Genomic DNA, 12,587 nt, shown 5'->3' with positions numbered 1-12,587 from the left:
GAGTACATCAGGGAGCTGCAGAGGAATGAGGAATCAGCAAAAGTCACTCCCTTGATAAGAATTTAAGAGCAGAGATCTATCCATTACAGCATCCTGTCTCCCACAGTGGCCAACCAGATGCCTATGGAAACCCACAAACAGGACATGAGCACAAAAGTCCTCTCCCACTGTTGTTCCCTAGCTGAGGCCTGGTTGTCCAATGCTACCTTCTGGAAACTACGCTAGAAGTGGAGCCAAATCACCATAATATGGAACCTCCCACTTCCAACTCACAGAGTTGATCTAGCAAAATACCATGGTTGTTGGTATAGAAATCCACAGAGATATCAAGCGGAATTAACAGGGTTCCAGTCTCCCTGTCCTTCTCCCTTTCCTGATGAAGGTCATCTGCCAGAGCAACCAAGGCGGATTCGGTCACAAAACCAGGCCTGAAACCAGACTGGAATTGGTCCAGATAATGAATTTCTTCCCAGACAATGGGGAGCTAGACTGTCATTAGCCTCTCAAACATTTTTCTTAAAACAGGGACATTTGTAAGTGGGTAGTAGCAGTCACATATTCTGAACCCAGGATGGGCTCCATAAGAAGTGGTCTCAGCATCATCTTCTATGGGTGGGAGGTATCACCCCCTTCACACAAAGATGTTTTTACCACAACCTGGACCTACCCAGTTATGAGTCTGTGCATTGTGTGAAGAAGTAAATATATAGTTAAATATATTTTTAGTCCACCCTTCATCACAGAAGTAGTTGTGATCAGGGTACTATGAACTACAAACACAAACAACAGTGTAATAAAACTAAAAAGGCAAGAGAAAATAAAACATTAAGTAATAACTAAGAGAAATATAGTAGCAACTAAAGTCAGACACTAATAACCAGCAAAAGCCTGAGTGAAAAAGTGAGTTTTCAGCTGACACTGAAAACCCATAAAAGCTGGCCCTCCATCCCAGAGGAGACAGTGTTCCATAGATGAAGTGCATTGACTAAGAGGCCATTTTGGAATATTTAAAAATGACTTTCATATAGATAGTATGCTAATAGCATTGCTCCAAGAATACAAGGACTATTATATTTAATCATCAACCCTATTTTGAACACGGGTTTATTAGATTACATATTTTATTAGATGTACTTAAGGAGCAATATCTCAGGATTACAAGAGCAGACTTCAGAGTCAGGTCCCTCATAGTTCTCAGCCATTGCACCATTTCAGCTCATCAATACTGATATAACTGAAAGATGCAGTATAATGCACTTACGTTGGGCTCATCATTGTAAAATCTGAGTTCAGATCTTGGCTTTGCTGTACAGTCTTGCCTCATTAGTATGTGTGACATGTGAGAGCAAACCATAAGCACTCTTGGATCTTTTGTAATTATTAATGAGATAAAACAACAAAAAAACTATTTCATTTCATTATTAAATGTATATTTGCATTCTAGTTTCCTACATTAAAGTATACTCTAGTGTAATTACAGGTTTTGTTTAAGAAAAAAACAAAAGCTAGCTATGAAAGACTCTGAGTAGGTCTTCGGTCTCATGCACATATTTGGATATAATTTCACAATGCATTCCTATGCAAGTCTTTTCATATGTAAGTTCTGTTGAGTCCAATGGGACTTGCTCCCAGTTTATAGTGATCTTTCCCAAGATAGTGCTTTAGAATGGACTTCCACCAATCACTGGCCATGCTGGCAACTCCTGATAGGAGTTGTAGTCCAAAACATCTGGAGAGAACACAAGGTTGTGGGTGTATAGAATTGCAGCTATAAAGGAGCCAACTGTTTTCTGCTAGACTCTCAGCCAAATCCTGACCACAGCAGTCATGCAGGAAAGTAGCAGAGGTGGTCTCTAATTCATGTTGGATTCAAGTCAAAACTAGAAGAAAGCTAAATTGTGTACATCAATGAACTGCGAAGGGAGGAACAGAACATAGAACTCTCATGTTATAATCATGTGATCTGACCTGTTCATAAAGCAGGGCACCAAATTAAAAATGGCTATGTAAAGACATGAGAACAGCCTGCTGAAAAGCACCTAAGCCCAATGACCTGAGCATTATAATCCCACTGTGGCATGACTGCAGCAGCACTCTCTTGTTGTTGTTCTCCAGCAACTGGTATTCAGAGTCATGCTACCTCTGATCCTAGAGATAATAAATAGCCATCAAGACTAGTAGCGATCGATAACTTTTACCTGCATTTAAGTATTTAATACCCCTTCAGAGTGGCTGAAGTTGATGGCTTTCATTATATTTTTCATTATCAAATTCCACAGTTTTAAGTAAGGCTATGTGTGAAGCCTTGAGTGTGTGAAGAAGTACTTCTTTTCCTGAATCTTCTGACATTCAACTTCTTTTGATGGTTCTGAGTTGCGAGATGAGTTAGGGATGCAGGTGGCGCTGTGGTCTAAACCACTGAGCCTCTTGGGCTTGTCGATTGGAAGGTCAGCGGTTCGAATTACCGCAATGGGGTGAGCTCTGTCCCAGCTCCTGCCAACCTAGCAGTTCAAAAGCACGCCAGTGCAAGAAGATAAATAGATACCACTGTGGCAGGAAGGTAAATAGCGTTTCCGTGTTCCATTGTGCCAGAAGCGCATGGTGGCCACATGACCCAGAAAGCTGTCTGTGAACAAACGCCGGCTCCCTCGGCCTGAAAGCGAGATGAGCGCCGCAACCCCATAGTCACCTTTGACTGGACTTAACCATCCAGGGGTCCTTTACCTTTTTTATATAGGAGAAAAACTCTTTCCTGTCTACTTTGGCTACACTTTGCATAATATTGTAAGCCTCTATCATGTCCCCACTTCACTCCCCATTTTGTTTGAAGCTAAGAAGCCTCAAAGTTTGTGAACCTTCCTCATAGGAGAGTTGCACCATCTCCTTAATTCTTTCTGCACAAATGTGATCTCTATAATCTCCTGCTCTGCATACAGCAAGATGTAGATTGAGGGTCCCTTCCTTTTGATAAAAATGAGTGGATCTTGTTGCTTCATACAGCAAGTTGGGCATAACTACATATTCTGGACTGCTAATGTTTCTGCAAATCTTTGAAAAGAGTTTGCCTTTAAAAAAATAATAAAGCCAAATGAATGAATAAAACCTTTCATTGGCTCTGTTTACCAAAATGGATGGATCAGGATTTAGCTTTAACATAGTGGGCCTATGTGTTAGTGGGAGTGGTGATATGATTAGTTTTTGAAAAGGTGTGAAAGGGAAGGGAGAGGCAATAATCTTCCATTGCATAAAGGCTAGCTCTGTTTCATTCATTTACTTTGGTACTCGTTTCTCTTTCCGTTGAAGCCGGTGGGCACTGGGCCATTGGCACCAGCGAAAGCAACGTGCACGACTTTTTCTCTTCACGCTGCAAAATTCCCAAAATTGTTTCTGTGCATATGGTTATATAACATGTTATTTTTATTTTCAAATTAGTTCTTGACATTTTTGAAATGATTTTTTTCGAGTGAAACCTCGGGCTCTTTTGGCTCATCTGAGCCTCTCAAAGAATATTCACTTGTGATTCCAAAGGTATCCTTTCTGAGGCTACAGCGCTGCACACACTTATTGGGGAGGGCTAAAAGCAGCACTGGACTCTGCGTAGCTAAATTCCAAGCCAAGATGCATAGAATCACATTGTTAGAGTCACCTCTAAGAAAGCAAACTGAATAGACTAAAAGGTAACTTATAAAGTGGGCTGCTTTTGCAGGCAGTGGAGCGCAATTTTTCTTCTTCTGTTTTGCAGATGTTTGATGGGCAGCACCTCAAATCTGCTGATGCAGGCTTGAAGCACTGGAAACTGCAAACTTATTTTATGAAAACCGAACTGGAAAACCAAATGTCAGATTCAGTTTAAATAATCATTTCCCCAAAAGGAACTTTGCAGCTCAACCTTTCGACCCCCTGATTTGATTTCAGTAGACTATCCCTCTATGGGCCTTGCCAAATTAACCCACCACCATCTGTTAGTGCATTTTGTATTATGCAGATGTGTTGAGACCCTTCTAATAACAAAGCTGTTTGGGCTGATGTGTACTTAATATGTGCATGTTTCCTAAATTGCTCAATATGATTTAATAGGCTCGCTGAAGAGCCAAGCAATTCTAACTTAATTTTGTACCAGCGTTTATGGAAGCAATTTGCTGAAATTAATTCCTGTGTTTCTTCTCCATCTGCAAATAATGGAGAGACCTGTAGGAAAATTACACAGATAATTCCATACTGTTGGATGTTAACTATTCCCATTTTTCTCCCCTCGTCTCAAATATATTTCAGAAGAAAATTCAAATAGAGGCTTGTGCCTATTGTATGTAGTGGCCTACCACCATACTCAGAAACCCCAGGTTTTCTGTTCAACAGAATGTTATTGGTCATTCATACACACACACACACACACACACACATATAATTTATATAAATAAAGGTAATAATAATGTTCTGTTCAAAAGAAATCCTGTTGAGGAAAAGGGTTTTAATTCCTTGCAAGGTGATTTCCTTATGTCAAGCCACCCAGAGTATTTTTGTTGTAGGGCGGCATATAAGTCCTGTTCATAAATAATACTTCCTTAACAAAGGTTCCGTCAACATGTCTATGTAGGGTGTAAAACAGATTGGGCAAAAAACTTGTCTCTTGAATGACTGTATTAGTAATTTCATGTTCAGGCTATTGCTCCTTGTTAAAGCTGCAGCCTAAGAACTTACAGCTGCAGCAGTCTTAGGAAAGGGCTTTTAAAGTCAATCTAGTCCAGCATCCTGTTCTCACATTTACAAACCCACAATCAGGACCCAGGCACAAGAGCACTCTCCACTCTTGTGGTTTCTAGCAAATGGTGTTCAGAATAAATTTTTTATATTGTTGTTGTTGTTTAGTCATTTAGTCGTGTCCGACTCTTCGTGACCCCATGGACCAGAGCACGCCAGGCACTTCTGTCTTCCACTGCCTCCCGCAGCTTGGTCAGACTCATGTTTGTAGCTTCGAGAACACTGTCCAGCAACTGGTGTTCGGAATAATTTTTTTATATTATGTAGTTATTTAAAAAATTATACACTGCTTGATCTTAAAATAAATAAACTCCTGAAAGCTGAAATACTAAAACAGATGATTGCCTCCAGCTGTGGAGGCATAGCCATCATGGCCAGTAGCCACAGGTAGCCATATCTGCCATGAACCTGTGTCCCAGACCTGGACTGGCAAGCCATGGGAAATGTCTCACCAGCTTTATCTCCCAGTGCTGTGCGTGTGCTCTGTACTTGCATGGATTTGTGTGTGGTTGCTTGTGTAGTCTGTATTTGTGGTGAGTGTATGCATGCAGTACTTCGGCCATGTCCACCACTGACATGTGTCCCTCTGAGGGGTGGCTTACTGTTAATGTGGTCAGTGGCTGGATAAGTCTTAAAGCTTTCCTATGGCAGCTTAAGATCAGGAGCACCCATAGATATGCCAAAACACCATTCATGACATTACACTAGCATCAGAGGGATACTTTGTTGGTAATGTTCTTCTAGATTTGGGAATAGAGACCTCAAGAACGGATAGGTTATTTGAAAATAAATGGTTAGTATGAACAGTGGATATTTAAGGATTGCCTTTCTACAGCTGGTGTACATTTCACTTTTATGTGAAGCTTGAAGTCCTTTATTCCATCTAGTGACGGTGTGTAAGTTGACACTGCAAGTGAAGTATGAGGGGGATTTGTCACTCTAATTGTGAAAGTTACACTGATTAGCCCAGTATCAGCACACTGTGATTTGACAACTTCCTCACAAGGTACAAGATAGGAAGCTGCAAAGCTTTAAATATGTAAGTTGCAAACCTTTAAATACATAAGCTAGACACAGTCTTTTATTTATTTATAAGATCATTCAGCCTTTGCTACAACATGCTAGGGTGGGCTATGACAATAAAAGACAGTTATAAAAACGGGTAAAATTATTACTAACACATGAAACAGTTCCAAATGGAACAGAACAACATTACAGGAGGGCCTTCATCCAAGAAGGATGTGGCTTGAAGGTGAGAGGTTCTTCTTGAAAGGAAATTAAACCAGGATGTGTAAGAGATAAACGTGGCTTAGCTGAATGTGGAAAATCAGACCACATCACTGCTAATTAGGTCAGATGCTTATCAACTCTTTGTTGGTTATAGTTCAGCACATGGAAGAGAGAGAGAGAGAGAGAGAGAGAGAGAGAGTATTGCTTAAAAGATCTCTGTAAAGTCTTGAATGAAATACAAAATAAAAATGTGAATCTGTGAGCGCTTCATTTAACAGTGAAGGGTGAGTTCTGGGACTCTGTTTACAGGGCCAGGATTGAGGGGCTACTGTTGCCCCTTCCCCCAACTGAATTCTCAGGCCACATTCACACCATGCGTTTAAAGCAGTATGGTTGTGGTTTCCTCCAAAAAGAATTATGGGAGTTGTAGTTTCCTAAGGGTTCCAATAATTGTTAGGTGATTCCTGTTCATCTCACAGAGCTTCCCTTGATTGATTGTTGACGACTCTGAGAAGTATAGTAATGTACGAATGTGGCCTTAGATTTCCTGTGTTTTTAACATTATGGCTAAAAGAAGCCAGCATAGCCCCCATGTTTTTGTGTGTGTCAGAAGCCTCCACATTGCTTCAGAACAATGCTCTCCCCATGCAGGCCTGCCTGGTGTCTTCTCCCTGATCTTTGGCTAATTAAACAATCTGTGGACTTTTAAACTGTGTATTGGGGGTATTGTTTTTATTTGTTATGTATTTTTGTGTATTTATATTGTAAACAGCACTGTGATCCTCAGATGAAGGACAGTATAGAAATAATGATGATAATAATAAGGATAAAAATGGGACTGCTGTTATCCTTGACCTGAGACCTCAGCAGACTTAATTGACAGTGGACTTGAGGGTGCTGATTGCCGGAAGATGCTGGGTAGTAATGTGAGGACTGTCTGCTTGGGTTGTAAAACAACATTTAAAACAATAACAACAACCCGGTTCTATAAAAATAGGTCATCCTGTCTACCAAATGGTCCATCCATGCTGCCCCTTATTCTGATCCATAAGATATGTATAATAATTATTCTTACAACCTTTCTTGCCTATGGATACAGTCTGGAGATGTCAGAGCGTGCACATTCCACTGCAATAATTGGATCATAAACACTTTATTTTATTCTTAATTCTTCTTGATTTCAGTGAATGTTAAGAAAATGTATTGTGGATTGTTTTTCCTATGTTTGAATTGCATCTTTTACGTTTGAAAGAAAAGCTTAACTAGATGGCACCGAGGGGATTGTAGGTGCAAATCTTCCCTAATACAGACTATGCTTGTCATTATAGGTGTGGCTACAAAAGTACGGCTATCTTCCACCAACTGACCCCAGAATGTCAGTGTTGCGCACTGCAGAGACAATGAAATCTGCTATAGCTGCTATGCAGCAGTTCTATGGCATTAACATGACAGGAAAAGTGGACAGGAACACAATCGAGTAAGTAATTGTTACTGGACTGCTCTTGCTTCTTTAAACTCCTCAAAGTGCAATAAATTTTTGGTTTTGACCAGCTAAGATATCTCTGCAAATTTAAATGGTCACTCTGAATATAAGGTCCCCCCTTATAACATACATTTGGTGAAAAAATGTAGGAACTCTATAGGATATAATTGAAGTTTCAGTAAGAGTCCATTTCACAAAAAGAGAGAAAAGGAAGATGAAATCAGACATGGGAAATCAATATTTATATAAACATTCAACAGAAATACTTTCACTTCACAATTTTTATGGTGGTGACAAAGCATTTGATAGGTTAGTGTGGGAAACATAAGGAGGAAGAAATTGGCTTTCATATGTGGCATAACTTTCAAAAGTAGATAGAAAATAGGCTTCTCTGTCATACATGCTGTCACCCCTTACTTTGACACTGGAAAGTTTCTTAGAACGATAGTTTGGGAAACAGCCATCACTGAAAGCATATTTACAGTATAGGCGTGAAGCAAAAAAAGCATATGTTTAGAGAAACATTGTGAGGAAATGTATGTAGTCATGTGTCATCATTTATCTGGTACTTATGTAAACTGGAAACCTTGCACAGGCCAAAATGTCATAGGAAGGACAAAGTGAATGAATACCATTTGCTGGGAATCACAAGTGGAGAGAGTGCTACTGAACTTCCCAAATGCATGTAGTTCACCACTGTGAAAACAGAATGTAAGACCATATGGGCCTTTGCCCGTATCTAGCAAGGTTCTTTTTTATGTTATATTCTTAAATGAAAGGCAAGCTGCTACAATTGTCTCTCCCATTCTGTCCTCCATCCCTGTCCCCCCAGATTACTTATTTTCACTTGTTTCTTCCCCAGCCGTTTGTTGCCTTCCAAATTTTCAGGATTTAGTTTATATGTTCTTTGCACAGACCTCTGTATATCAATGGCACTTTATTTTAAAAATGCTAATAATTGGGTAGACACAGGATTTTAGACTAAGACTGCAGTCCTGTATACAAACACCCAGATGCGATTTTGTTTGAATCCAGTGGGACATTCTCAAAAATATGTAAGGTTGGAGTCTGCAGCCAATTGGTGTCAATGGCAAAACTCACTTTGTTTTTTGTGTGCAGCATCTTAATTTTTATTTTTAAAAGTTCTTACACATCACCCCTCATGATGTGAGGGGAACAACTTCTGCCTACATAATGGATCTTCCCTTCTCTCTCCTCCCCCCTAAACACTGCCAGACAGCCCCAAAACTTCTCCAGAGAGTTGGTGGAACCCCAGATGTGAGGGCTTCACAGGAGGAGAGGAGGGAGAAGAAATCTGTTGAATGAGCAGAATTCGTTCCACTTGCACAATGACTTTGTTAGCTATAATGCTAAGTACTTTCACCTGGCTATTAAATTGTAAGGAAAACCAATAGATTGTCTAGTTCCTTTCACCTTTGCATTTTTGTATGCCAACATTCCTGGACGTGACCTTCTGCATTAATTTTCAGTCCAGATTTCAAAATGTTTTAAAATAAGGATGCTCAACAATTGAATCCAAGCCAGTATGGTGATTTGTGCATCTGTGTAGGGAATTTTAAGAAATCGACATGGCCATAAGACCACTTAATAGTGTAACACCGTATTTCTTGTGGTCAATCTGTAAACTAGCTAGTGATCCTAGTTTCTCAAATCCAGAATGAAGTTTCCATATTTTTCCATATAAACTGTTTTGCTTCATTCAGTATCCCTGCTTCCAGCAGTTTGGTAGCAGCAACCACCACTGAGAAAACATACTTCTTTATCTTTTCCTTTTCCATTTATAACTTTCCTTACTGTCAGTTTGCAATAGGTGATTTTCCTTTGGTGAAATGTACAGCTTTCCCCAAACTGCCACTAATGTGGCATTTAAAAGTTTCAAGCAGTTGAAGATCTGTTCTCCTGTCAAAAAGCTCATTCATGTTAGCTTAACAGAGAACCCTGTCTCTAATCTCTCCCCTGTCTATTCAATCTGAAATATGTTACTGAAATCTAGAGCTCTTAGAAGGCATCCTGTAGTTTCTCAGTCTATGGCTAAGATGATGCCTGTTGCTGGATTCTCTAAATTCCTAAAGTTCAAGTATTTCTGACCCATTCACCTTCCCTTAGGGCACCCATGAGGCCTGCTCTTTATTGCTTTTCAGTGCAATAATGCATGAGCGAGTGGAATGAAATGATTTTTCCAATCCGAGATTGGCACCAGCAGTTTCAGTAGTGTGTTTTCTGAACTGCTAAGTGAGTTGGAGGCGGAGAAGAAAATTCCATCAGCTAAAACCACCAAAAAGAATTACAAAGGAGAATTCATCCTGCTAGCAGGAAACAGGTGTGAACGTACTTCTCCAGTCCTTTTGCACGGCTATTGGAATATGACATGGAGCTATTTTAGCTCTGCTTTAGAACCTTTAAAGGCAAGTGAGCTAGGTTATTATCTCCCCCCAAACATAGCAAGCCAAGTTTAACTGGTGGGCAAAACTAGGTGGTAGAGTGGTGCCACACCAACCTTAAGTTTCCCCCTCTACCCCCTGGTAAGCAGCAGCAACAATGGGAGGTCATGCCACCTACTCTACTGGGACAGCATTTTTTCCAGTAGGGGCATAGAACTTCTGAATGGAGAGGAAGCCTGCAGTTCCTTTCATCTCACTTGCCATGATAACCAGGGCAATCAAAACTGTGAATCCCTGCTTACAGCGATAAATTTGATATCTATCTATCTATCTATCTATCTATCTATCTATCATTTGGTGATGATAGCATCAGATGACTACAGCAGGTTGACTAATTTTGCTCTACTACCTTTCATCATATCTTTGAGTATTCAGTAGTTCTCAGATGTTTGCTTTTCCAAGTGCTTATTTTTGCACCTAAAATCCCCTTAAAAAATCAAGTTGTTTTCAATTAGGATAGCCAATATAAGTTTTTTGAGAGGTCATCTTCTAGTTAGCAGAATCTTCTTGATCAGGCTTAGTGCAACTTGTGATGATCATCTTAAATACTTCCTGAGCTGAGCTGCAAGCCAATTAAAAGAGCTTAAAGGAAAACTAAATCTACTAATAAACTCTTGGGAATAGATGTGCATTAGATTTATCCCTTAGTCTTATAGGTTTTAGTTTTATTTTCACCATAATCCAAAGGCTTGGTGATAGGAGTTTCTTCTGAAACCTTTTAATGGACAGACCCACAACATGTATTATTGGAATTGATTCAAAGCTGCTTTTGTAATATCAGCTGCTAGCTTTTAATTTAGACCAGGATAGAAGAAGCAAGGGCCCTGGAGAAAGGATGGCAATTAACTAAGGCAATTAGCCCATCCAAACTTTTATAAAGTGATAGAGGTTGAGATCCTTTGCCCCTACTTATGTAATCATAGCATTGTAGAGTTGGGACTCCAACCCTCTGCAATGCAGGAATCATAGCTAAAGTTCCCTGACATATAGTCATCCAACCTCTGCTTTAAAACCTCCAAAAAAGGAGAGTTCACCACCTTCTGAGGGCATCCGTTCTGCTCTCAAACAATATAATTTCATACAAATCACATTGTTCAGTTGTCTCCAGTTTCTCATATTGTGATGGAACGTATGGAAACCTAACTTTTCATAGCAAGCTAGAAAAGAGAAGTGATAACATTTTGCAACCATCTGGTATGCATTTTCATCAAGACAATGTTAATTTTAAAAATGTGTGCCTCAATTAGGAACATGCTCATATGAGCAGTGTGCCTTGGTTATAGGGCTGCTGAAGTCTATATTTATCAAGCATCATCTAACTTCTCATGGTATTTTTCTGATGAAATACAATGGGTGATATCCAATTGTGGCAGCCCACATGTAATACTGTACAGCCATTCCACTAGGGTCTATCAGCCGTATTGTAGCACAACAGCCAAATCCAATGTTTGTCTTGCACTTGCAAAAGATACTATGAAACCCCTAGTGCAACTGGCGTTGTTATTGTTATACCTGTGGTGACATTTAAGCTTGAGTGCTACTACTTGTGCAACAATGTCAGCTCTCAAAATACTTGTACAATGTCACCTCTCAGAGTTCTTGTATTAACATCACATCGGATCCAATTTTTCTGCAAAACTGTATTTGTGAAAGCCTGCTGGAAGGCATCCATTAGGATTCTTGACAAGCTGGACATGATGTTTCCATGCCCCCTGTAGGAGAGGCAGGTTTAGTGCAGTGAAAGCTTGCTGTAACAAACTGAATTGTTACAGACTTAATTGGAGTTTCTAAGGATGATATTGTTGTCTGAAATCTGCCTGGTATCTGCCTGACTTTATATAACTAGAAGTCTGTCTTCCTCTTATTCAGAACCAGATTAAAGTATGGTAAAATCAAGGGGAAATTCCAGTCTTACTAAACTGGGAAATGATATATATTGGAAAAGCCAGAGGAATATATGTGGAATCAAAATATTATTTTAATAAGCTTTATGTTGTGCAAGAAAAATGCCAGGTTATCTCTTTAAATTTTCTTATTTTCTTTATTCCTATTTCTTCAGCTCAATGCTTTTGATTTCCTTCTATAATGGATTCATAAAGTCTTCCCTTTGAAAGAGGAACATTTGGAAAATCAGAATTAGCTTTGTTTCTTTGGAAGACTGTCTGCTCTATTTCAATATAACACACAAGGAAGAATGCTTTGAACTGAAGATTTAGCATGCAGCCTTAAACAGCTCTGCTTCTATTTGTGCAAACAGCACATACTAGTTTGTGATATTTGGCTTTTGTAGCATTTGTTATGCTTCAGTCCTCCTAAGCATTTTTTCCCTGCTGATGTAGTTTTAAGTTCTGACAGAGTGTGCAGGAGGGAGAGGACTTGCAAAGCACAATGTGTCTTGGATACACCTGAAAGTATATATTTTAGATGTTTTGCATCTAGATAATCCCAAATAGAATTAAGGATAGTCTAGAATTATTATCTATCTTTGTGATCTTCAAAGTTCACCAGATCAAAAGATACTAGTTTATAATGAACATTGGAGATTATGGCCTTTCACCTTTAAAATTGGTAGGGCAGCATGGAAACTATCAAGGAAGAACTTCCAGGTAGGTCAGTATTAATGGGAAAAGTTGCCCAGGGATTGAACCTGGAAC

General features: G+C 39.5%; 1 protein-coding gene across 2 annotated transcripts in view; it reads left to right on the top strand.

Annotated features, from left to right (window-relative positions):
* Window positions 1-12,587, top strand: part of MMP16 (matrix metallopeptidase 16) — a 182,582-nt gene that overhangs the window by 76,563 nt on the left and 93,432 nt on the right. For both annotated transcript variants that reach the window (XM_082233656.1, XM_082233657.1), the window contains exon 2: window positions 7,317-7,465. In XM_082233656.1, the coding sequence (XP_082089782.1) occupies window positions 7,317-7,465 (149 nt within the window). The remainder of the gene's footprint in view (window positions 1-7,316; window positions 7,466-12,587) is intronic.

This window comes from Podarcis vaucheri (assembly GCF_965113315.1).
Source record: "Podarcis vaucheri genome assembly, chromosome: 8".
NCBI lineage: Eukaryota > Metazoa > Chordata > Lepidosauria > Squamata > Lacertidae > Podarcis > Podarcis vaucheri.
The sequence above is the reverse complement of the archived record's forward strand: the minus strand, read 5'-3'. Positions and strand labels throughout refer to the sequence as shown.